This window comes from Vigna umbellata, chromosome 4, assembly GCF_029865625.1.
Source record: "Vigna umbellata cultivar VRB3 chromosome 4, Vumbellata_1.0, whole genome shotgun sequence".
NCBI lineage: Eukaryota > Viridiplantae > Streptophyta > Magnoliopsida > Fabales > Fabaceae > Vigna > Vigna umbellata.
This window is the reverse complement of record NC_142168.1, coordinates 7,780,970-7,806,636: the sequence shown is the minus strand read 5'-3', so window position 1 is coordinate 7,806,636 and position 25,667 is coordinate 7,780,970. Positions and strand designations below refer to the sequence as shown.

The 25,667-nt window shown below is 31.6% G+C and overlaps 3 protein-coding genes across 4 annotated transcripts; 2 read left to right on the top strand and 1 right to left on the bottom strand.

The window, feature by feature from the left end:
- Positions 1-2,221: 2,221 nt before the first annotated feature.
- Positions 2,222-3,137, top strand: LOC124833945 (uncharacterized). The gene is made up of 3 exons (XM_047308523.2): positions 2,222-2,395; positions 2,536-2,652; positions 2,749-3,137. Exons 1-3 carry the CDS (start codon positions 2,276-2,278, stop codon positions 2,962-2,964), a joined length of 453 nt encoding a protein of 150 aa, XP_047164479.1. The 5' UTR covers positions 2,222-2,275; the 3' UTR covers positions 2,965-3,137.
- A 9,348-nt stretch (positions 3,138-12,485) lies between these two features.
- CYP97A3 (cytochrome P450, family 97, subfamily A, polypeptide 3) lies at positions 12,486-18,254 on the top strand. Its single transcript, XM_047308520.2, has 15 exons — positions 12,486-12,939; positions 13,150-13,363; positions 13,843-13,914; positions 14,027-14,137; positions 14,469-14,660; positions 14,797-14,958; positions 15,596-15,691; positions 15,777-15,878; positions 16,182-16,214; positions 16,477-16,557; positions 16,653-16,735; positions 17,041-17,172; positions 17,274-17,334; positions 17,497-17,562; positions 17,673-18,254. Exons 1-15 carry the CDS (start codon positions 12,611-12,613, stop codon positions 17,862-17,864), a joined length of 1,926 nt encoding a protein of 641 aa, XP_047164476.1. The 5' UTR covers positions 12,486-12,610; the 3' UTR covers positions 17,865-18,254.
- A 218-nt stretch (positions 18,255-18,472) lies between these two features.
- LOC124833949 (sterol 3-beta-glucosyltransferase UGT80A2) lies at positions 18,473-25,528 on the bottom strand. Of its 2 annotated transcripts, XM_088111550.1 has the most exons (14): positions 25,339-25,528; positions 25,025-25,191; positions 24,346-24,585; positions 23,752-23,863; positions 23,046-23,216; positions 21,803-21,866; positions 21,549-21,606; positions 21,267-21,444; positions 20,986-21,116; positions 20,304-20,406; positions 20,138-20,214; positions 20,003-20,062; positions 19,769-19,918; positions 18,473-18,953 (listed from the first exon to the last, which is right to left on the bottom strand). In XM_088111550.1, the coding sequence occupies exons 1-14, from the start codon at positions 25,433-25,435 to the stop codon at positions 18,732-18,734; spliced, it is 1,830 nt and encodes a 609-aa protein (XP_087967676.1). In that variant the 5' UTR covers positions 25,436-25,528; the 3' UTR covers positions 18,473-18,731. The 2 variants fall into 2 exon arrangements, with proteins under 2 accessions (XP_087967676.1, XP_087967677.1); XM_088111551.1 differs by lacking the exon at positions 23,046-23,216.
- Between the last annotated feature and the right edge of the window lie 139 nt (positions 25,529-25,667).

Here is a 25,667-nt window from a genome sequence, read left to right as displayed (position 1 = left end):
ACACTGAATGAGTCCTTTCGTGGAACCCATTTTACCAACTGTGAAACCATTTGAATCCATATGAAACCATATACGTATAACCTTTCACTTTTACATTACATACAAACATATATAACACTGGTTATACTTCAAAGGACCATAAACAACCCAACGAGTCATCCAAAATCACATGAAATCATTCCATATACATTAATACACAAGAACAATCCAAGAAGAATCACTAAACAACACAAAACCCCTTTAAACTCATACTTAAGCAAGGAAAAAACTTTGAAACCCTCACCAACAACTCAAAGGGTCCAAAACCCCAAAAACAACCTAAAGAACATTTAAAAATGATATTTGAAACCCCAAAACTGCCATAGATGATTTTCGGATGACAATAATCGATTATCACATGATAATCGATTATTGCCAAGAGCTTTGAATAAAATATGACCCTTTGACTGGAATAATCGATTATCAAGTGAGATAATCGATTATTCTTTCAGTCTTTTACAGCAACCTGATTTGTCTTGTTTTGGTGCATTATAAACATATCCAAATGATCAATTTAGAATCTGTAACACTAATATTGATATGAAAACATGTTTCTAGATGAAGGTAGAGTATTTCAACTATACATTACCTTTCCATTACAAATCAGATTTCAATCACATTATACCTTCAACAAGTCTTAATTTACCTCATGACAACACCTCAATAGCAGTTTCCCCCCAAATTCTCAAACTCACATATGAAACCCCCCCTTACCACTCCCCCCCCCCCCCCCCCCCCCCCCCCCCCTCTTTAGGCTTAAAACTCAATAATTTGACCAACTCTCACTCCAACCACTTGAGTTCAGTTTTCAAACATCAATTCAACATTATCACACACAATCATGACATCATAGAACATCAATTTCACATCATTCAAATCATACACACATTATACTATCAAGATTACAAATTAACATACATATTATACGCTTAATTATACCCATTTCTCAAAATCATCTATAACTCATAGAAATACTAAATTTATAATACCAACAGAACTAAACATGGTTTAGTTTCCCTTACCTTACACTGAACCCTTACTTAGAGCTCAAGGAATTCTATAAACACCTATAAAATGTTGAACAAAGATCAGAGAAAGTCCTTAGGATCTCTGATCAACAGGAAACTAAGAAAGGACATTACAACTCACATGTGACAAGAGATCATTAAACATGATCTCAATTAAGAACGAAAAGAGAAAAATGAGTCAAAACTTACTTGCTCTATTGAAGAAACTGATCGGGTAGAAAAGTAGACCTCGTTGCCGTAGTCGATTAGGTACTTCTTGATAGTCAAATAGATGACTGAGGAGTTAGAACTCTTAGGAAAAGGTAGAAAACTCTATAAAAGTGGTTTCTAGAAAGATAACACCTTTTAAAATAATAAAATTAGTTTATAACAAAACTATTTATAAACAAATCATTTAATATTAAAACAACTGAGTCTCACTGTTTTTAAACTACTACCACTTCTAAAATACTATTTTATGGGTTTCACATTTTTGCTGGTATATTATATATTTACTGGTATATTATATTATTATATTATATTTTTATTTATGTTTCAAGTATTCAAAGACCATCAATCATTATTGATAAAGAGATACATCATTATTGATAAAGAGATAAGAGACATATAAGCAAAATTCTTAAGAAAAAAAAGTAACGCATGCAACTTTTACGAATTTATGTTTCTTTCAAATTTGCGAATAACGTAATTATATATCAATATTTATTTATAATACTTTAAATTTTAAATTATATTATTATTTACCTACTTTTAAATTTTATAAATCGAGAACTCCCGCAAAATAGACTCTATAAAAAATGTACTTACTTCATACATTGATTAAGTTTTAACTAACATTAAAAGTTTACTTTCTTTCAACATCATTAATAAACTAATAATAGAAAATGTGACTTTCAATGTCAATTATATAATCCCTTCTAAAATAGAATGATTAAATAAATAGTATTTATTAAAAAAAGAATATTATGTCTAGTTTGAATCTCAAATTTTTAAGGCCACAAGAGCCCTAGACAGTGTCCTACAATACCGGGTCTTTTGTGGATGTATGTTTTTTCTACCACTAGTTGACGTGAATAACTCTTGGCACACGAACAAACATCTGAGAAACACTATATATACATATTCACAGTGACCTACAATGCAACACCATATACAATTTCCTAACACACAGCGAAAACAGAAGAAAAAACAAAGCAATTCATCAGAAAATGGCAAGCTTCACCCTAGTTACATCCCTCCCAAAGTTTGGCCATGCTGGAGCAATCATTGCTACTACTCGTGCCTGGAACCCTAGATTACTCGCAGCTGCTACACCTAGATCCATCCAAGTACATTCTTCAATTCAAGTTTTTGTGTTTATGTATATGCATGCAATGTGTTTGTGTTATTAACCGAGGAGAACGTGAAAAGATTAAAGTTGAATCATAGTGTTGTTAATATTATAATAATTCTGTATCTTAATCTGTAGGTGCCAACTTCTCCTGAAGGCTCAGCAGCCATTGAAGGCACCAAGCAAGGAGCCAGTGAAACAGTTAACAACAGTTTGAATGAATCAACGCAAGACAAGGCTTTCACCACAGCACAAGTAATTAATACTTTTTTTGACAGTTATTACAGTGATTAAAAGGTTTTTGATGATGTGATTAAGCATGATTAGGGTTGAGAATTAATGATGAAACAGGTGAATCACAAGGCAGACGAACTGGCTAATCAGATGTCGGCAAGTGCTCACAGCATGGCAGAGAAAGCAAAGCAGACAGTGCAAGGTGCATGGGATTCCACTAAGGACACAGCCAATAGGGCTAAAGACACCGTGATCGGAAAGTCTCAAGAGTCAGCGCAATACGTTAAAGAAAATGCAGAGAAAGTGAAGAACAACATGAACTCAAAGAACTGATCACAGCACCACTTCATTATATTACCAGATTTTCCATCACTATTCTATTACTTGTTTCCCACTACAATTAGACACATTTTTGTAATTTCGTTTTGTTGTTCATGGCATCAATATGGAGAAGATTGATGTGTCTCTTCCCACGTGCCATTAATTTGAAATCAATAAATACTTGAGTCTTTCATCATTTTCTTCTCTCTCATTGCACAATTTCTTCTGTTCGTTAAAATATATTATGGTAAATGATAGTTCTTCCTCTTATACATAATTTTTTAAGCTGTTTTATATCATAAAATGAAATTTCTCTCATTAATTAAGTAAAATTAAGAATATTTGGTTTGACACATAAAAAGTTTTATTACTGCAAATAATGTTATAAAACATTATATCAATAAATAATATAACAATGTTTAGGATATATATATATATATATATATATATATATATATATATATATATATATATTATTTGACATCTCCTAATTTTAAAAAAATACATTTACATTTACATTTTCTATGACAAAACATACTTATCATCTCACTTGATAAAATTGTATTTATATATTTTATTTAATTTAAAAATAACATATACTCACTAAAAAGTAAATAATAATTAAGAAATGTTCTCCCTTTCCCTCTTCTTCCCAAGACTCCATTATTAAGTCTACATCTTGGTCTATAACCTATCGAGACAAGAAAATGAGAAACCATAATTTGCTTCTTAATTCCAACAACGAAAAAGTATATTTTTTTTTGTAAGAATTGATTCAATAGAATAATGCATTTTTGGCATTAAATTACAGTGTTGCAAGTATATAAATGATAGGTAGCTAGGTTGGTGTAACAAACATTGTTTCTTGACAAATAATTAATTGAAATATGATTTTCTATTAAGCGAGGAACAACTTTTTTAGAGATGAGAACGAAATGAAAAAGGAGAGTCAGTATCAAATGAAGTTATTCAATATTGATATCAGATGAGAATATTGAATAGCTTCGCTTGGATAGTTCGCTTATTCCACTAATTACAAGCAAATAAAGAATCCTAGTTAATTAAAATTAAGTACTAAAAGATTCAAGATGTTATTCAAAAGATTAAGGCTCGTATTAAAGATGTCTTATTCAAATCAATTTTTTAAGAGTAAGAAATTAGGATAATTTCAATGTATCATGGGTGTATAAATTAGTTTTTCACTGCCTATTATCTTAATTACTTTACATGACCTATACTTAGTAAAACAAAGGATCTATGTTATATACCATTTTATATTTGTGACCCATATATTACCACAACACCATACCTAATTGTTATTTCAATTGAATAAATTATTTAAATATACGTCTCTTTATCCTTATGATATAAAAAGGTTAACTTATTTAATTTTTACTTGAGAAAAATAAATGATCGCTTGAGCAGAGAAACTTTCATTAGTGTTAATATTATTGTTGAACTGTGGCATCTCAATATCCAAAACATATATAATTTTCGTTTTCGTTTTTGTTTTGAAAAACTTATTTGTTGAATTTGTTGTTGTTATTTGGTTGAACTTGTTTGTTGTTGTTTGATTGAACTTGTTTGTTGTTGATACCATACTACACGTTCATAGTTCATGCTTTATAAAATACCAAAAACTGAAATTTGTTGTTTTTCTGCTTTCCAGGTCTCGTAGAGTTGTAAAAAAGGAATACAATTAATTAAAAAAAACAAAAAATTGCTTAATGTGGAATATTAACAAAATTCGATGTCAATTTGATTAACGTCAAATTTTTTTAAATTCGATATCAATTTAACATCTCCCGATATGACATCAACCTCATATTCGACGTGAAAGGCCAAAAAACAACGATGTTATACGATATTTTTGTACTAGTGTGACAAAGATGTTTCATGTGGAAGATGTCATGGTTGTCACTACATGTAAGAACGATGTCATCAACATATATCACGTAGAAACATCCAACACTCAAGTGATGATAAAAGATTAAATTATTTGTCTCACACCATGTCATACTAAATTGCTGAATAATATTAAAATTTTCAAACCAGACCTTAGGAAATTTATTTAAGTCATAAAAATTTGTGAAGACAATATATCAATCTAAAAGACTTTCCCTGAGCAACAAATCTTGAGGTTGCTCCATATAAATCTCTTCGTACAAATCTTCATCAAGAAACATATTTTTTACATTCAGCTGATAAAAAAATCATTGTTGAAGAGCAACCAAGACTATAAATAATCAAACAAAAGTCATTTTTTTCACTAGAGAAAAAATATCACCATAATTGAACCAAACAATTTGTATGTAACCTTTGGCCACAAAACGGACTTTGAGGCAGTCAATAATATGTAAGGACCAACTTTGATAGCAAAGAACGAAAGTCCAGATAGGTTGGTTAAGACTAAATTCCAAGACAAGCTAGTCTAAACAGAAGGTCGAGATAGGCTGACTCAGATTGAAGGTTGAGAAGGGCTAGCTCAAAACGAAATTTGAGACGAGCCAACGAGGCCAATCATCTTGAGATGAAAGCTTAAACATATAGGTATGGGATAAAGGTCGAGCATTGTTAGTTTGATAGAAGGTTAAGCTAAGTCGGTCTAAGTTGAAGTTTAGATAAGTCGCCCAGATGAAGGTCGATATAAATCATCCCAGGTAGGGATGACAACGGGTCGGGTCGGGCACGGATAGTGTCTACCCACAACCCGACCCGACAAAATAAAATCCACCTGTTACCCGACCCGCTACTCGCACGGATATCCGCTTAAAAAATACCCGCAAATATTTTAAAACCCGCGGATACCCGCAAATATTTTAAAAAATATATATATTTTTATAAAATACTATAATAAAAATAAAAAACTATATAAATTAAATATAAATTAAAATTTAATTTTAATTATATTTAACCTTATAAAATATAAATTAATGTTAATTTTAATTAAATTTAACTTAATAAAATATAAATTAAATTTTTATTTTTATTTTTTGCGGGTAGCAGATATCCGCAGGTATGGCTAGTATAATACCTGCACCCGACCCGTTTATAAGCAGGTATTAAAAAACCCGCTACCCGCAACCCGCGGGTAGTAAATATTCGCGGGTAGTAAATATTCGCGGGTACCAACTATTCGTCGCGGATTTTATCCGCGGATATTCTCGGACGCAGATTTTTTTACCATCCCTAATCCCAGGCTTTGCCCAAGTCAACGTGGTCCATAATCGAGCTTTGTTGACCAATGCTCATATTCAAGTTGAGTCAACCCAAACCCATAATCGAGCCAAGTTGGCCTAAGGTAAAGGTAAAAAACAATCAGCCTTGATCGAAGGTCAAAATTAGTTGATTAAGGTCAAACGTCAAGACAAGTCGACTTGAACCAAAGGTTGAGACAAGTCAACCTAAAATAAAGTTTAAGCCAAGTCGATAAAAAATAAAAGGGAAGTCAAGTCATTGAAATTAGATATCAATTTGAGTTAGCTTAGACCGAAAGTCGATTCAAGTCAACTCCAACCTGAAGAGTTTAATAAAGTCAACTCACACTTAATATAAAATCGTGTTAGCTCATATTTGATCTGTCTTAATCTTAATCTTAATCAACTCATATAAGTTAGCCCATACATTTTAATCTTGTAGATTTTTCTTATGTGGGTTTTTTTTTGCTACTAACCTTTTTAACCTTAACCCATGTAAACCAACACCAAAATATGTGAGCTGCTGAATTCACTAATTTGCACTATCTTCTGTCTAATCAAATTAAAAGATTCGTACCAACCAATCCAACAAAATTTCAATTCTCATGTACGTATGCTTTACATGTATACATACATAATTTATATTTCCAATTTATCACTCCAAAACTCAACTTAAAAAAAAAACAAGTATATTATACTAGGAATATTTTTATCAATTTCCTAACTCCATTAACTTCTAATTAAAACTCCAATATCATAACAAACACCCATTATTTCTTAGTTTGATTTGAAACTAATTATCTTGATTTAGTTAGACTTCATACAACTAACAATATAATATATTATCACATTCTCAACTCCTACCACAAATTCCAAATCGGCTAAAATAATAAATTAAATTAACTCACTTTACTTTAAATTGACTTTAGATGCAAGAAAAATCAAGCAACTTAAAACTCCAAACACAAAATACTTACAAGCTTTTAACTCCAAAAACAACCAAAATATCAATAAGAAAATTTTAAAAATTAGTTGAGAGAATCAAAATTCTCAATAATTAAAACAAAGAGAGATTATGAAAATAACAAAAAATTAAAAAAAAATAAACTTTATTTTTGAAAAACCAATTAAAAATATATGTTGTTTTTTTTAACTTGATACCATTCTATAAGATATAATATATATATATATATATATATATATATATATGGATGAAGATCGAAGTTAGAAGAGATAAACATAATTTAATAGAAAGAAGGAAAAGTATGCATACCAAATTCTTGTTTTTATAAAAAGTAGAAAAGAAAAAAAGAAAAAATAAGGAAAAGGGACAAGGCAAATAGGTTTGAACCTAAGTTTTATTACAATCATAATCATTCTTAATATTGATATTGTTTGTTACGAAACAACTTCTAATAATTTATTATTATCACCACACTTCACTATCTTTACCGCCATTGTTTTCTAGCGATGAACATTCTAACTATTACTATTTAAAATTGCATTTCACTTAAATTCAAAGATTCAACAAAAGAAACTAATTACGCCTAATCAATTAATAAATAAAAACTAAAACAAATTTGTAGTATTAAAAAATCATATCTAGAAATTAAAATCAAGTGTGCTAAAGAAATTTAAAACGAACGACTTTTATGCATACAACTACCAAAACAATCGTTGTCTTTTCTTTTTCTTTTGTCTATTTTTCCCTTTTAAGAAAATGACAATTTGTGAAAGTATATACACGTTGTCAAATCCAGAAGCATTTAACGTTATATGATGGTCGTGTTATTGAAAAAAAAAATGCAGCTTCAATATATTTTATTTCAAGTGATGAAAACCTAAGGGCAAACTAATTATGATAATAATCACAATAAAATAGTATTTAAAATAAATAAATAAAAGTTAAATAGCTGAATCAATATTATGATAACGTAATTATTGGATCTTTTAAGAGAGGTTTTGTGGAGAAGATTAATACTAACAATATATGAACAAATTCTTAAAGAGATTATGAGATTTTTCGATTTAAAATGTTAAAGCAAGTAGATTTTTTTTTTATATTATTCAACTTTTTTTTATTTAGTATGAAATTCAAATTTATAGTTAGATTTTTTAGAATAAGATGATGATAATGCAAAGAAAACGCATGATGACCGTAAAAAAAAACAGAATTAAAATGAACAAACTGCAATAACAAAAAAAAAATAGTGAAATGTGAAAATTAAAAAAGGTGGCAGAAGAGGACATGAAAATGAAAAGCAACAGTGATGAAGAATGAAGCATCGTAAATGTCAGCTTCACCATATCCATGGCAGAATCAGAGGGACCAATCCCTTTTGAAGAGCATTCCATATATCAACGTGGACGATTACACTATACTCAACTTCCACTTTATCTTCATTATTTTATTTTACTTTTATATTTATGGATAAATTCTCCAAACTTTATTAAATTTGTAAAAAAAAAAACAACATTTTATTGACGAAAATTTAACAACGGAAAAAATCTATAAGTAAATTAATATCTGTGAAGAAAAAATATTTATCCGTAATAATATTTATTAATAAATTTTAATATTTTTTTCATTCTAAATATTTCCTTTAATAATAAATTTATCAGTAAATTCTTTTTATAATAAATAATTTTTATTTTATTGACAAATATTTTTGTTGATAAATTTCATTAATACAATAGTTGTTAAAATTTTTGTTTTAACTTTAATCATGTATTAGTAAAATTTGTTGACAATGAATTTTTTTTATATAAAATTTCATTATTAATTATTAATTTGTTATTATTAGTGATGTCATTAATTCATGATTTTTTATTTTTTGTGGATTGGTATATGTTATATCTCTAGTTATAATTGGAAGGCCACATTAAGAATTGTTTTTAGTCACTAAACTATTGGTCGTTTCTGGTTTTCGTCCTTCTTTGGTAAAATTTGGTCTCATTCTTTTCGAAACTCTAGTTTTAGTCCTCGAAACTTTGGTTTTAGTCCTCGAAAACTAACTTCGAAAACTACCACATTTTTAACTGTGTTAGTTTTCGAGGACTAAAACCAAAATTTTGAAAAGAATGAAGACCAAATTGTACCTTATTTTGAAAGAGGGACGAAAACCAGAAACGACCAATGGTTTAAGGACTAAAAACATATTTAACCCTTAGTAATGCGCTAGTAATAAAGATTGGGATTTTTTATATCAATATGTTTTCTTAATTCGTTCAGATAATTACCTTTAAACTTAAATTAAAGATTTAAAGAACTCTTGTGCTAACATAATTTGTATATTAAATCATTCTTAATTTTCCTTTTGTAATTATTTGGGTTTTGATTAGGCTTAATTTACTTCCAATAGTTAAAATCTAAATATTTCATTTTAAGGTTGAGTTAAAAGTGGATTTGTAATATTAATAAGTTCATACATTTTTTTCAGCGTTAAGTAAGTTTAGGATAACAATTTATTATTGATTTTTTTAGTATTTGATAATATTTTAAAAATTATATATTTAATAAATTAAACATATTATTGTTTAATTATTTAAGTCTTTTACCATCTTATTCAATCTCATAGTTCATTAAAAATATATATTGGCACGACCTATAATTTGAAAAATGCTACGAATTAATTTTTTCTGTTACATCTATTTAATACGTCATTCTATTTATGAAAATATATCAAATTTAATAAATATAATGAAATAGAAAAAGTTTCTTCTTGTGGTACACTCAAAATTCTGAAATGATTTAAAGTCTTATGAATTGATAAAAAATATCTTTCTAGTAATTGCATTTTCTTTCTAATTGCATGCATAGGATGGCAAGAGTGAATTGAAGAAAAGGGTTTTGTTTATTTATAATGAAGGGTATTTATTATGTTATTTTTGTTCTTATCTTTTTAAATACTATCGCCAATATTTTTTTTCTTTCAGTCTATACTTTTTTATTTAATCAATTTAACACCTTTCCTTGTCTTTTTAATAACACGAAAATAGTATTTGTTTATCTAAATCTATATTTTCTACACTAATAAAAATTATAATATACCACTTATAATAAAAAATATAACAAAATCAAATAAATAATAAATGTTAAACTAATATTAATTAAAATTCAGTATAAATTTTTTATCTTTTTAATTTTAATATGTTGAAGGATAATAAACAAGATTAATAACAATAAAATTAAATTATTATATTATAATAGATGAAATGTTTTTATACAACTCTATTGGTAAAATTATACTTATGATTACGAGTTACACAATAACAATAATTGTATATAAATTATCAAAATAATATTTTACATAGTAAAAATAAAAAAAATAGATAAGATTCTTTTTTACATACTAATAAAAATTATAATACACCACTTATAATAAAATGTTTAATAAAATTGAACAAAGAGTAATTATTAGACTAATAATAATTAAAATTTAGTTTAGCATAAATCTTTTATTGTTTGAACTTTAAATTATGTTGACGGTGATAAACAAAATTTATGACAATAATATTAAATCATTATATTTTAATAAATAAAATTTATTTATACAATTATACTGATAAAATTATATTTATGATCATGAATTAGAAAATAAAAATAATTATATAAAAAGTTATCAAAACAATATTTGACATATGATAAAAATAAAAAACAAATAAAAATATTAAAAATGAGTAAAAGTTATCAAATATGTGTATATAAAATAATTTAATATATCATTCAACAAAATTACACAAAATAAAATAAATATATAATTAAAAACATGATGTAATGAATTTTTTTTATAGATTTAAAACAAATTTTCATATATCAAACTAGTCCATTATTTAAAAATAAAAAAACATAAAGTAAGAATAAAAAAAAAAGATAAATTATTTATATTATATACACGAAGAGTATTTGTCATTCAAAACTTTGAAAGTTAAACATAATATTAAAAAAAGTAGATATATATAATTTAATTTATTACTGAAAGAGATTGATGGAGTGGTTCAACCAATCTAAACTTTTTAAAACTTTTGTTTTTGTTAGGAGTTATAATAGCAAAGCATCAAACCAATCAAACAATAACACAATATTTTAAAAAATATATTCAAAGTGTTAACTAAGTTAATAAGTAAATATAATAAATTTATGTAAATTAATTTAAAAGATAAAAAAAAAATTAACACAGTTTGTCCATAACAAAAAAAGGTATATGAGTGATTCCCAAATCATCCTATTAAACTTATGATACAATTCATATAAAAATAGACAAATTTAAGTTGAACTAAGTTTAATCCAAACATAAAAAATTCAAAAAAATATAATTAAATTAGATTAAATCGAGTTGAATATAGAATATCTTCACCCTAATAATTATTCATATTTATAATGCTAAAATCACAAATCATATAAAAAAAAGTAAAAAGCAATTTATCTATTCTTATTTAAATCTAAAACCACCACGAGCCTTGTATCACTATAAATATAGATTTCTATATTAGACATTTTTTTTTGTTGTGTTTCACATTTGTCTATCCCAAGTCTTTTTGAAATAGTTCATTCATATAATAATAAAAGTAATAATAGTTTGACACACAAATCTTTTACATTTATTTTACAATATTTTTTATTATTATTTTTTTTCTTTTTACAAATACAAAAATTTATTTTTTATAACTATTTTACCTCTACTGTCATACACCATCATTAATGGTAAAATTGAGATGTCCCAACTTTCTACATTCATCACACTTCTTTCTCATCTTTATTCATATAATAACACCCACTTTTTGCAAGCTTAAAACTTTATAATTTTCCTTTAATTTATAAATAGTTTTTAATTTCTAATAGACATGTTCTATTAATTTTCTGTTAAATTTGTCGACCACCTCCACACACTTGTCAAAATACCAATTCTTAAAAGAGCAAATATATTTAAGTATTTGTTAACAACTTGTTTACCTAAATGCATGTTCCAATAATTTTAGGAGGAACCTTTTCATTTAACATTATCACCAAAAATGGTGTAACAACAACTCTTGCTCATTTAACATCATACCTAAACAATAGCTTACTTATAGCAATCTAACATAATCACAAATCTACTGTGAATTATCCATATTTGGTATCACTATAGAAAGATAAAAAATGTATTTTTAAACTCTACTATCAAACAAGTTATCAACTCGATTTACCATAGGAGACCAAACACACGTGGGAATTAAAACAACATGGAAAGAACGTGGCTTACGATGATAGGAAGAAAACCTTAGTTATTGATGAAAAATAAAAAACAACAAACGGAGAGTCCAGAGACGGCATCTAACCAAGTTGTCCACCCTTGGTTACACAAAAGATTCCACTCAGAAGCGTACACAAATCATACACTGTACAGTGTAATGTTTTTGCATTAACCACTTACTTATCTGTTTTCCACTTGTTCTGTTACCAACACTACTTTGTGTGATCCATGGCTTCCCACATTGCTCTTCTTCGAGCCCCTCCTCTTTCAATTTCTACTCAACGCTTCCATGCAAAGCAAAGTTGCATAAACGGGCTCAAATTCCCCACTACCACCACCACTTCTTCTTCTTCTTCTTCTTCTTGCCTTCCATGCTCCATAACGACACAGAGAGGGTCTTTTTCCTCAGTCATTGCTTCTTCCTCTTCAAATGGAAGGGACCCGGGTTCGGTGGATGATGAAGAGGTACGAAAGGAACTCATTGACGAAGAGAAACGACGAGCTGCATTGTCTGCGAGGATTGCCTCAGGGGAATTCACCGTGAGGCAGAAATCTCTGTAAGTATAAAGAGCCTTGAAGTTTCAAAAATTTTCCTTTTTTCCCGGAAATTTTTCTTCTTTTTTTCTGGTTTAATTCAATGAGGGGGTAGTTGTTAATTTCCCCACGTCTCTTCAATTTCGGTCTGACTCTAGTGTGGGGTGTAATTTTAATTGGGTATAGTCCAAGAGGGATTTTTGTTTATTTATTTATTTGTGGGTTTGATGTAGTTTTCTTTCTACGCTGGAGGGATTGGCAAAGCTGGGGGTGCCCAATGAAATTCTGGAGTTTTTGTTTGGTTGGGTTGAAGGGGATGGTGTGTACGCCAAAATTCCTGAGGCAAAAGGGTCAATCAAAGCTGTTCGAAGTGTGGCCTTCTTCATTCCCTTGTATGAACTTTACCTTACATATGGTGGGATTTTTAGGTTGACGTTTGGACCAAAGGTTAGTTCTGTTTTTCTCTTTCTTTTTTTCAGCTGAAATGTGGTTTATTTTTCTTTGGAAACAAAGTCTCATGTGGGATAGCAGGATTTTAAATTGCGGTTGCAATATCATCATGTTCTTTATTGAGGAAATTAACAGACATGCAGTTCATGCTGCCACAATTACAGTTGTCTTGCGGTGGCTGAAACCCCATGAACCTTGGCGTTGTAACTGAAATCATGGTTGCAAACTGTTTTGTAAAATCTTGTGGTAGAGGCAATGGGGCTTGACAGTTTGAATTACTAGCTTGACCTTTATGATTATGATATTGCATGACTTGGGTTTAAGCTCAGGGGTCTGCCAATGTTAGGTGATTTGTAATCCCAGCATGGCTTCCATGGCTCTGGAAAAGGGAGAAACTCCCTTAACACTGAATTTATCAACGAAGAAAAGAACACCTTTCAGGGGATAACTGTGTTTCGCTCTTGGTTGTATTGCAGTCCTTTCTGATAGTATCTGACCCGACTATTGCAAAACACATATTGAAAGACAATTCAAAGGCTTATTCAAAGGTAATCATCTCAACAATCAGCAATGACCACTGCTGTGCAACTTCTTTTCTGTTCTCTCCTTTCTTTCATACATTGTACTTGCGTGTTAATTTTAGTACTTCTTCATGTGCAGGGCATCTTGGCTGAGATCCTAGACTTTGTAATGGGGAAAGGTCTCATCCCAGCTGATGGTGAAATATGGCGAGTTAGACGCCGTGCTATAGTCCCAGCATTGCACCAGAAGGTATTCCAACTTTTCTTGGACTGATTTATTTATAGTAACTTTGAACCATATCCTAGACAGATTTCTTGGTTGATGAGGTCATGATTTAAAGGGTTGCCTTCTTAAGTTGAGGAATCAGTTTCTAATTTATGTAGGTGAGAAACAGAATCGCCACAAGGAAATACTTATTAAACAAGGCATAAGCATAGAGCATCATATTTTGATATATTTATTTTATGGTGTCAATAAGGGATGTTTGTTACTTCATACTACACCATCCTCACTTTGTCTTAAATCTCCGTCACAGCTTCTCTATCTTGCATTTGATTTCATTTCCTGATTGTGATTGTAGTATGTAGCAGCTATGATTGGCCTTTTTGGACAAGCCGCAGATAGGCTCTGCCAGAAGCTAGATGCTGCTGCATCCGATGGAGAAGACGCTGAGATGGAATCACTTTTCTCACGATTGACCTTGGATATCATTGGAAAAGCAGTATTCAATTATGATTTTGATAGTTTATCAAATGACACCGGTATAGTTGGGGTATAGTTTTTTGGAGTATTCCCTTGTGTTTCTGTCTTTTGTATGTACACTGCTCCAGTTCGCAATTATCTTCTACCAAGGAATTTGTTTATAGTATACCAGCTTCACATTGTTGCACTTAATTTAATCATATCAGGCTGTTTATACTGTACTGAGAGAAGCAGAAGATCGAAGTATTTCTCCAATTCCAGTATGGGATATCCCAATATGGAAAGATATATCACCACGTTTAAGGAAGGTTAATGAAGCTCTCAAATTGATCAACGATACGCTTGATGATCTGATAGCAATATGCAAGGTAATGTTGTCGTTAGTGTGACTCAAGCTTATAGTCTCAAAATATGTTCACGTGAGATGCTAGGCAATATTGATGTCAATGCAGAAAGGCACTTGTAAATATTGATATGCTGTCTACATTCTTACATCTTCTATGAATAGTATATGTTCATCATCATGATTATGGAATCTTGTCATGATCTCTGGCACTATCTTCTGTTTTAAACTTTGGTACTAGAGCTTGATTTCTAAACTGTTAGCCAAAGTCAAATTCTGAGGAACCACTTGGTGATTAACATGGCCAGCATTAAAAATGAATCATATGCTTGTTCTTCCGTTTTTCATCATTTAAGTTCCATCGAATTTAACCACTGGACATCTGATTGTTCTTGCTTCCTTTTCTGTTCACAAGTTAGATTTGGAGAACTTCTGTGATTTGATCTTTAGAGCATAAATTTAAAATCTTTGGTGGTTTACCCTGAATATGGATGTGCATTTATACTGGTCTTGCCAAGTATACATTTCTGCACAGTAGTAAATATCAATTTTATAACATGGAAAATTTTCAGCTGTCATTCCCTTGTCTTACATCAAAATACCGTTCTGTGATTCATCATATCTCTTCCTAGTTTTATATATTTTTCCATTATCATTTTCAGAGAATAGTGGATGAAGAAGAGTTACAGTTTCATGAAGAGTACATGAATGAAAAAGATCCAAGTATTCTACACTTCTTGTTAGCATCAGGAGATGATGTATGTTAGCTGCGTCTCTAATTATATTTTTTTATAGAAAAAACTGGATGTGAGTGCAAAGTTTTAAATAATGGACTCTTTGTAGGTATCAAGTAAGCAACTTCGTGACGACTTAATGACCATGCTCATTGCTGGACATGAAACATCAGCTGCTGTTTTAACTTGGACCTTTTATCTACTATCCAAGGTAATAATAATATGAGGCTAAGGTTCAATAAGAAGGGGATTATTGTTCTGGGATCATTATTGCTTGATATGGAATTGCAATATTTTTCTTTTCATTCCAAAAGTTTTGGTTAATCAGGCATGAAAAGTTTGGTAAATAATGCATGTTCAATAGAACATTGCAGTTATTTCTTGTCATGAATCCCAAATTGAGATGTGTAGAGTTAACAATTATTTGTTTGTAATCACATAGGTGAAAAATTAATTTTAATGCAGTAATGACTAATACAAGAATATTTTTCTTCTCCTTTTTTGTTGGCTGCAGGAGCCTAGAGTCATGTCCAAGCTCCAAGAAGAGGTTTCATAAGATTCTTAAGGACCATTTTGTCCGACAAAGTGTTTTCTTTTCTCACTTTTATTTATGGTAATGTCACTGTGTTGTTTGTTTTCAGATTTTTGTAGAAAACAGTAAAAACAATAAAAAATTGTTTTTACTGATTCCTATTCAAATCTTTGAAAACAGAAAACAAAGTGAAAATAGCGGGGCTTCGAAACTAGTATTGAATATCATATTAGGACTCCAGATCAGTTGAATCTAAGAAATAAGTGATTTTTCTTAGGTTGACTCTGTACTTGGAGATAGACATCCAACTATTGAAGACATGAAGAAACTCAAATATACAACCCGAGTGATCAATGAGGTAAAAAGATGGCATACTTGTATTACGTTTCATCACTGTTTTATATCTATCGTGTAATCTTGTATTTGACTTTTATAAATATATTCAAATTTTAGTCATTGAGGCTTTACCCGCAACCACCTGTATTGATTCGTCGCTCTATTGATAATGATGTTCTTGGAGAGTACCCTATAAAGAGGTAATTGCAACAAATATTTGATCTTGATTAACTGGTTAAGAAATAGTTTTGCCAAATTTTCTCACCTTGTTTAAAAGTCTTGTTCTTTTTTGTTTCATCTTCAAGTTTCTTTTAGCATTAACCCCTGTGAACTCAAAGCTCTTGGATATTGAGTGAATTACACTATCCCCGTATTGTGATTAAATCACTTTAACTTGAGAAAAACCTGGCCTCCCTTTTTACATAGCTGTTTTCTCTCAATATGAAATATATTGAGCATCTTCTTTTCTGATCCATGGTGATTATGTGTCATTATTTATTTGCAGAGGTGAAGATATATTTATATCTGTCTGGAACCTGCATCGCAGTCCAAAATTGTGGGATGATGCTGACAAGTTTGAGCCTGAAAGATGGCCATTAGATGGACCAAATCCTAACGAGACTAATCAAAGCTTCAAGTATATTACTTATAGTTTGTCTATTTGTTTTGTTTCTATCCTCTAATGTTGAGGAGCCAAGAGTTTATCTATTTTATAATGTATGCCGTCCTTTCTTGAAGATATCTTCCGTTTGGAGGAGGACCACGGAAATGTGTAGGTGATTTGTTTGCTACATACGAGGTAATGTTCATTGCTATGCTGTTAAATTTTTGGCTTGCCAATGGGGTAGTTGCAGGACATCATAATTACTAGTGGATTCAGTTTTCTTAAGATTGAGAAAATGCTATAGCGCATACTAATGAGTATCTATGTTTGTATGCTTCTATGATGCTTATTGTAAAGACTGTAGTAGCTCTTGCAATGCTTGTTAGACGGTTCAACTTTCAAATGGCAGTTGGAGCTCCACCTGTAAGTTTGATACTATGTTGTGATATTTTTTAGCATAACATTAAATTTCCAGAGTGTTGATTGCTTAAACATGTCTTAATAATAACAAACTGATACTGTGCAACCTATAGGTTGATATGACTACTGGAGCTACAATTCATACTACACAAGGCTTGAAGATGACTGTAACACACAGAATAAAACCTCCTATTGTACCATCATTACAGATGTCAACTTTGGAAGTGGATCCATCCGTAAGCCTTTCTGATCAGGATGAAATAAGTCAGAAAGGACAAGTTTATCAGGCTCAGGCTCAGCCCTAGCTGCTGCTGTGTAACAAATCATAAACCATGCAATACAAATATATAAAATGAAGGGAAAGGGGAAAAAGCGAGTAGAATTCTTTTCATTCTTTCAGCTTTGAGTGAATTATGTAGTAAGGTGAAGCTTTATGTCCTAAAAAAAATCAACAATCCCCCACCCTCGCTCCTTTAGCAAGGAAGAAAACAAAACTACAGATCTTTCATGCCTTTAAAATTCTTATTTGAAATGGTGTATTCTCATATTATAAATTTGTAAATACATTAAATTTAGACGTTAAGAGGCTGCACAAGTAAACTTGGTGCTGTGTCCACCAAGCACATGTAGAACAAAATTGGAAAGTACAGCTGAAAATGGTTGACACTTTTTTAATGCATTTGCTATTGATTGAAGTTCATTTAAAATTATAAAATTGAGTTCACTTATTTATCGTGTCTCATACTCAGTTTTGTAATTTTAAATAAATCTTAAATGATAATCACGTATTAAAAAGTTTCTGTTATCACTCTTAGTGTATGTACATTTCGTCAGTCTAATAGTTTAATAAACAAAGAAGGGAGTGAGGACAGTCACTAATTGAATATAATGCTTGGAGAACAGTACACAAAAATAAGCCAACAAATTTGCAACTTCCTTGTACTTAAATTTATAGAAAATGTTTGGTTATATTCTACAAAATACTGGTTCTTTACCAACCGTTTACTAAAAGTAAAACAAAAAATGTAAGGTAACATCTGATGACAGTGACTGGAGTATACTGGAATCCCTTCAGAAATGCTTATGCAGAAGCTCAACGAAATCACCGGGGACACTGGATGACAAACATGAAACATGACGAGTTTGCTTTATGTAGTTTTTTTTTTCTCTTTTTATGGTCGATGTGTATCCACAGAAGATGTAGAGCAACCTAAACATCCTCGTAAAGAGAAATATTTATGAATGGGCTTGGGTTTAGTTACGGCGGCTAAAGCCTTGGCCTCTTCACACCTCGATTTTTGGTCCGGATAATGTTTATAGAAAGCTTTAACCGCTCCTAGCACCCCATCTTCATTTTTCATGGAATTAGCAAGTTCAACAGCACGTCTTTTCACCTGTATATAAGGCCCAGAATGATATATATATATCATCAGCAAGAGTAAAAACGAAAAGCATTCCAGGATGGCAATGAATTCGCAGACCTATTACCAGAATAACAAATTACTAGCAACTAACGGAAACTCTCACTAGCGTCAACATAGTAGTGACGGGTTTGAATAACATGTAAAATGTCCCAAGTTTCTTCTAGTCACCATTATAAGAAAAGAAAAATGTTTAGATCACAGTTAAACACGGTCAAGCTTCCTTTACTTTCATATCAATATACTTGGTTCTCAAACTCTAAAAGACATGTAGATTTAGTTCATATCTAAGAATTCAAAATGTTTTTTTAAAGTTCACTAGTTATTTACAGTTCCAAGATAATAATTCATTAGTATAAAAGTATAAGGTCTTGACCACATTAGACAGGAAGTATAACAAACTAACACGCATTGTTCCCTAACTAAAGAAATAAATAGGGGAAACTACTGCTGTTAAGTCATTTCCAGTTGTTAGTATGATTCCATACTGTATTTCGGGAGGAATGGTAAATTGTTCTTTTTCTTTACATGATTTTGTCTCCCAGACATGTCACTTCCCATGACAAAATATATAAATCGGTGTGTCACCAAAGTAAATAAACGGGTGTTTGATAAGCATAAACTACTAACGATCGCCAAGCATAACATTAATGTCGAGCATATCCTTTTTCGTGGTAAATTATGGTAGAGATATTTATGGATTGTGAACAAGGGTAGACCGGAACACATTCTATATGCTTACATTCACAATACTAACTGCTCTGATCTGTGATCAAATTAAATATTACCTCTGGTTTCAGCATAAAGTGTATGGCATCGACCAGCCTATCTAATGTAAACTCATCCACCGGGATGGGTGCAGGACCTACTCCTCTGGCATGTACCCGCTCTCCCCAAAATGGCTGGTCCCCAAAGAATGGCACAATGGTTGTTGGGCACTGCAAGATGTAGAATGGAAAAGATCTTATTATTTTGAGATGAATATAATATTGGAATATTGAAATTGCAATAATTCACATTACACGATACATTACTTCAGCTCTAAGACCAGCGGCAGTTGTTCCGGCACCCCCGTGATGTATCTGAAATTTGCAACTTTCAAGCAGAACTCAAATTTAAATAAAAAAAATTAGTACTTCCACTAAGTGAAAATTTACCACAGCAGTGCATCGGGGAAACAGCCAATCATGCGGACAGTTGTCCAACAAATACACAGATTTCTTTCGTTCTGCCACTGAGAAACAGAAATTACTACATGCTTCACAATCAAATCAGCTTAAATAGTATACCAATGTCATGTTTTAACTAGAAATCATGACTCACAAGATCCAAGACCACCCCAGCCTCTGTTAATAACACCTCTCTGTCCTGTTTTTTCCAGAGCTTGGATTATAATTTTCGTCATTTTCTCTGGTTCTTGTAAAGGCTGTTTAAAAGACCAATAAATATTACATGACAATAGAGTTTGAAGGATTTAAAGACGGCATACATCTATTTTGACGATTAATACAATCAAAGGAAGAATTATAGCTCAATACATATAGTGGTTGTTTTTCCGCAGTTTCATATCTCTGCTTTGGCAAACAAATACATGAAATAGAAGAACCTTTATTTTTTACTTCTTCAGCAAGCGTTTTCTATATTTCTTTCTCAAAGTGTAAAGTCATTATTACTTCTTCAGCAAGCCTTTATTACAATTGTACGGAATTTCATTAAAGGCAGGTGTTTCTCATTAATTTTAGTTTTAAAACTAAAATGGCTTTATGGGCACTTCCAGGAACAACTCAGAAAAAATTATCTCTTAGCTTCCCCTTCTCACAGGCAACTTCCGAAGAAAAATTAGAGATCAAAAGGTGAGGCACCTTTAATATAACCCTTAGTATGGAACGAGTCACCAAGTCTGATATATATATATATATATATGCTACTAACAGATCTTACTTAGTGTAATCTGCAGATTCATCAGAGGTTAATTAGATGACCTAAACACAATATAGAAACTCACAAGGCTACCAAATCCAACATAAATAGGTTTTTCTCCCTCTTCAAGCCAATCTACTAGCGATTTTGGTGGGTCAAAAGTTGAAGCAAGGTCAAGGAAACAAAATCCAACAACGTCAATCTTAGGTCCCCAGTCTGCAAATCAGTAAAAGACAAATATATTATCATGACATCCTCCACAAAATAATGATTATGTGGTAGTATTTCTCACAACCCTATCTAATAATAAGATCAATGGAAAAGTGAGGACTAAAACTGAGAGCACATTATAAATACATATCTAACCTTTTGGTTTAGGGACTAAGTGAGGGCTCCACATATAACCATGGGGCACATCAAAAGGGTGAGTGTAAGATCCACTTAGATATGTAACAGGCTTTAGCTTCAACTTTTTCTTCCTAAACTCATTTATCAAGTCTCGTATTCCAAGCCAGATTAAAGCATCAACTATTTGATATGACAGCTGATAGTTGAAATACCAAACAAAACGATAAATTAGAATCCCACGGGATATTAATATATTGGCTAATTTTAGATTAACGATTAACAGACCAGAGTAGAACTCACTCTGTAGCCAATTGGTTGCTTAACACGGGAAAGAGGATGAGGGAATTCACTAGTAGGCCTGGAAATGTTGTAAAACATTGTCATGCATAATCAAAGTGCAAAAGTATCCTCTAATCTATCTGCTTACCTGTTCTTTATGACTACTGAGAACAATTTTAGATCCTAAGCAAATGCTTGATAAACACAGGACATAAATCACTATAGACATGTAAAATTAAATGTAGGATTAGCCTGTGTTATGAAACAAGACTTACGTCCATGGCATTGTGAAGAATACGTGAAGTGGAACTTTTAGATATTCAGCAACATGTGTATGCCCTGCATAAGTTCATATGCATTAAAATAACATACAATATTTTTTAGTAATACAAACGGGTGTGAATAATATCAGATAACTTTCTAGAGGCGTAGTAATTTATATTCCTCTGCCAGTGAACTTTATTTCTACTTGCTAATAGCCTATTAGTAGTTTCCATCTTTGGGACTTCGTAATAAAAAGGAGGAATTTCTTGTTTAGTCTACAATGTCTTTCATCATGCATGTCAGCTTGAGAAAACTAGGATTTCTTCCCTCTCTTTCTGTCATGAGTTACTTTTCACAGCCACTAAAAGTCTCCCATAAATTTTTTTTTCATTGCTTTGCTAAACTAATAGTATACCCTTTTCACTCTCATAATGAAATGAAGTAATCCTAAAAACCATATCTAATCTAGCTGTTTACCCATCAAATAAGAACGAATCAATAAAACATGAAAGCTGCTGCTGCCAATACAATCTTGCTGCCTATGCCTTTGACTTTGCCCACTTACTTAATCAGCATAAAGCTCTAGAAACCTTGCTCTTCGGGTCACAGAGACCCTGATGTGGAAAACCAACCCAACTGAAAAAAGCCACTGTACGAAGATTTCCTGAAAGGTCTTCATCAATATTAACAAGCTGCCAAACCATAATACAAAAATTTCCAGCAATTTTTCTGTAGATATTTTTTCCCTGGGTCTACCAAAATTAGAATTTGCAAGTCTAACTATCCTTATCAATTAACCAGTTACAGTAAATGTAACAGAATCCGTATGATTTAGACTTGCAGTTTATAGTTTCAGAACAAATGTTTCCCAGATTTCTCTCTAATCTTTTTCTCATTTTATCTTTCTCATTGCTTCTTCATTTCTGATGAGAAATATAATTTAAACTCTAGATTATGTTGTGTACTTTCAATCTATGAAGTGTTGAATTAGTAACCATTGATGGACTAACAGATAAAATACAGTCGCAGTTATAATGAACTTTGAGATTACTACGCTGTATTTACCAAGCACTTCAGAGGATAAAAATCCATAAATTTTATGAGACACAGTTTGTGGTTGAACTTTTCGTTACATTGCAATCTCAGATTACTTGATAAAATATTTGAATTACATTATCTTAAATGTTATTTATAATGATTATGAGGCATAGCACGATGAAATTGAAAGAAAACAAAATCTAAGTAAAATCTAACCGTATGCTGGAGGATTAGCAATTATCGCTTCTGCTTTAAAGGTTGCATTATAGTCTGGGTAACGACTGTGGCATGCAGGAAGCAAAGAATTAATAATTTCCTTGATTTGATTTCTTTGTATGTGTATTTCTGAAGGTCCTGATGGCAAAAAGCCTTTATTCTTGACCATATCTGAAGAAAACATGTATATATATAATTTGAAAGCATGAACAGAGAACACAATTCTTTAAACGGCTACAAATATTTATATTAGAAAACAGTGGTATAAACATTTCCTCACCACCATATGACCAAAAATGTATAATTGATTCTTGGGGAGTAAACCTCGTGATTTTATATCAACTTTTAGATTTACCTTCTATTCCAGCTATAGAGTTCTTCATTTTTTTTAGATAAAGTTTTTTTGTGTGTACATCTTTTTTTGACAAATAACTAAAGCATGCATAACATTTCTAGTTAAGGAGAGATGGGGGGCCATGAGATCCATTCCACTGGTAAAAATGGACTGCATTCGTCTGATTAATTATTTTTGTGTTGGATTATGAAAATAAATAGTAGAAAACTACAAATGATGGCTATGGACAAGTTAGTAGTAAAAGTTAGTATGAGCAGTCATTACCCGGTGATGTTATTACTCAATTTTAAATAATTAAAGCAAGTTGGATCTAGAAAGATATTGCTTTGGATTAAGACAAGAAACACTTACAACCGGCAAGAACTTTAGGATCTCCACCCAAAGGGTAAAACTCCAAGCCTGCATTCAAGACAAAATCCTCGAAGTTCTTATGAGTAGCTAGTCTAACTCTGTGGCCATCTTCCTGCAAAAGACACAGCCTCAACTAGGTTGCATTACATACGATTAAAATTGACTTAAGTAGTTAAGTTTAAAACAACTACGCTTTTAAAGGAGGAGAGAATGAAAATGCTTTAGAAAATAAATGTTGTACAGTAAGCTCACTTGCACAGAAAACCTGAACCACAAGTTACGAGGAGGATATCAGTTATGTTCCCAGACTTTTAAAAGCAATTAAGCAAGCCAGAGCAGGATCTTGGCATTAAAATTATTAAATTAGAAAACTTTTGCTTGGTGCAAAAATATTTCATAAGGGCATTAAAAGCTTAATTTCAGAACAAAGAACTAATAACCTATTTCCATTACTATTAAATGTTTCCAGAGTAAAATTAAACCTTTTGAACCCTAATTACTTCCATAAACACAACGTGACAATATACAACACATTCTTGCAGTACATGATCATTGTGTAAAACTAATACTTCAGAAACCAGGAAAGCAAAAAACCTGTAGACGCTTTCCCATGGCAATAAATGGCTGGACATCTCCCCGTGTGCCCACTATAAGCATTACAATTTGAAGTGGCTTGATAGATCGAATATCCTGATTGTGTATTGCATCCCAAAATTCATCATGAGGTTCATCACATTTAACATGATGCTCATGAATACTATTTCCTACTCCTGGAACTTTAATTTCAACTGTACCATCAGCCTTAAGTACGGAAGCCCGTTTTATCCATTGCACCTAGCACATTTGCAAACAGTTTTCAAGAATTAAAAAAACATGCAGAGAATTTAAAAGCGTTAAGTTAAATATTTTAAAGTCATAGAAATAATTTGAAGTATATGCGGGAACGTGACCAATACAGAATGATTGTTAGGATACTCGGCAACCTATAATGTATCTAGGTATATGCGGGGACATGCACAATTGAAATCCCATTCAACACAAAAACTACAGTTCAGCAAGCCACTATTATCCTCCGATTTAATTGATGCATAAATCTATCTTCCCAACAACAAAATTCCAACTGAGAAACAAGTCACAGCATAAAATTACACTTCAGATCCTGCCCTGCTATATAAGTCCACCTTCCAAACAGAAAAACATTGCTACATACGAGCCTTCAATTGCATAAAATTCGAAGAATAATTATAGAAGAACACAGTGATTCTGGTAAAACCTTTTCCCTGAAGGGTACTTTCGCGTCAAGGAACTTAGCAAGCGCCACTGCACTGCTTCCCTTGCTCCTAACTCTCGTAAGATCATTATCACCGTTCACCGGTGCAGGTGCAGGTGTAGGCGCAGGAGTGCTCCGTTCCGCATAGGATGGATTCCTGTGAACAGGCCCTGCGTAAGAACAATCCAAAGAAGAAGCAACACACGTAACCGCATGAATTGTCTGTGTTGTTGTTTTTCACTACCGTTATTCCACAATCCTAATTGCATGGAAGCGATCTCGTAAAATCGAGGGAAAGATGAAGGAGGAAAGGTTACCGGCGGAGGCGGGAGCGGAAGTGGCGTCAGTGTCCAAACAGACTGATATGTCACTGGAGGAAGAGGTCGCGCGGTGGAGAACGTTCTCCTTCGCCATCGGAATGGAGAGAGGAGAACGGAGAACTTCTAAGATCGAACGAAGGGTTCGTTACGCTTTATGGTTATGCGAAGGAAGGAATAAAGGTTCAGATTCTTACACTTTTCACTTTTTCCTTTTTTTCTTTTTATTAGTTTTTTGAATTTTCTGGGGAGGGGAAAGCATGACAAAATCCGAAGTGGCTGCCACGTGGAACGGTTAGAGAGCACGTCTTCTCGCATGCCGCGTTAAC

Bases quoted from the DNA above. Each gene is read 5' to 3' on its own strand.
- LOC124833949 (XM_088111550.1), bottom strand. From the start codon at position 25,435: ATGGCGAAGGAGAACGTTCTCCACCGCGCGACCTCTTCCTCCAGTGAC. The intron at 23,864-24,345 runs GTTTTTTGCTTT...TGTCTTTTGCAG, and splicing joins CCATGGGAAAGCGTCTACAG to GAAGATGGCCACAGAGTTAG. The intron at 19,919-20,002 runs GTAATGTGAATT...TACATCTTGCAG, and splicing joins GAGCTGAAGTAATGTATCGT to TGCCCAACAACCATTGTGCC.
- CYP97A3 (XM_047308520.2), top strand. From the start codon at position 12,611: ATGGCTTCCCACATTGCTCTTCTTCGAGCCCCTCCTCTTTCAATTTCT. The intron at 14,138-14,468 runs GTATTCCAACTT...TTGTGATTGTAG, and splicing joins TCCCAGCATTGCACCAGAAG to TATGTAGCAGCTATGATTGG. The intron at 17,173-17,273 runs GTATATTACTTA...CCTTTCTTGAAG, and splicing joins GAGACTAATCAAAGCTTCAA to ATATCTTCCGTTTGGAGGAG.
- LOC124833945 (XM_047308523.2), top strand. From the start codon at position 2,276: ATGGCAAGCTTCACCCTAGTTACATCCCTCCCAAAGTTTGGCCATGCT. The intron at 2,396-2,535 runs GTACATTCTTCA...CTTAATCTGTAG, and splicing joins CTACACCTAGATCCATCCAA to GTGCCAACTTCTCCTGAAGG. The intron at 2,653-2,748 runs GTAATTAATACT...ATGATGAAACAG, and splicing joins AGGCTTTCACCACAGCACAA to GTGAATCACAAGGCAGACGA.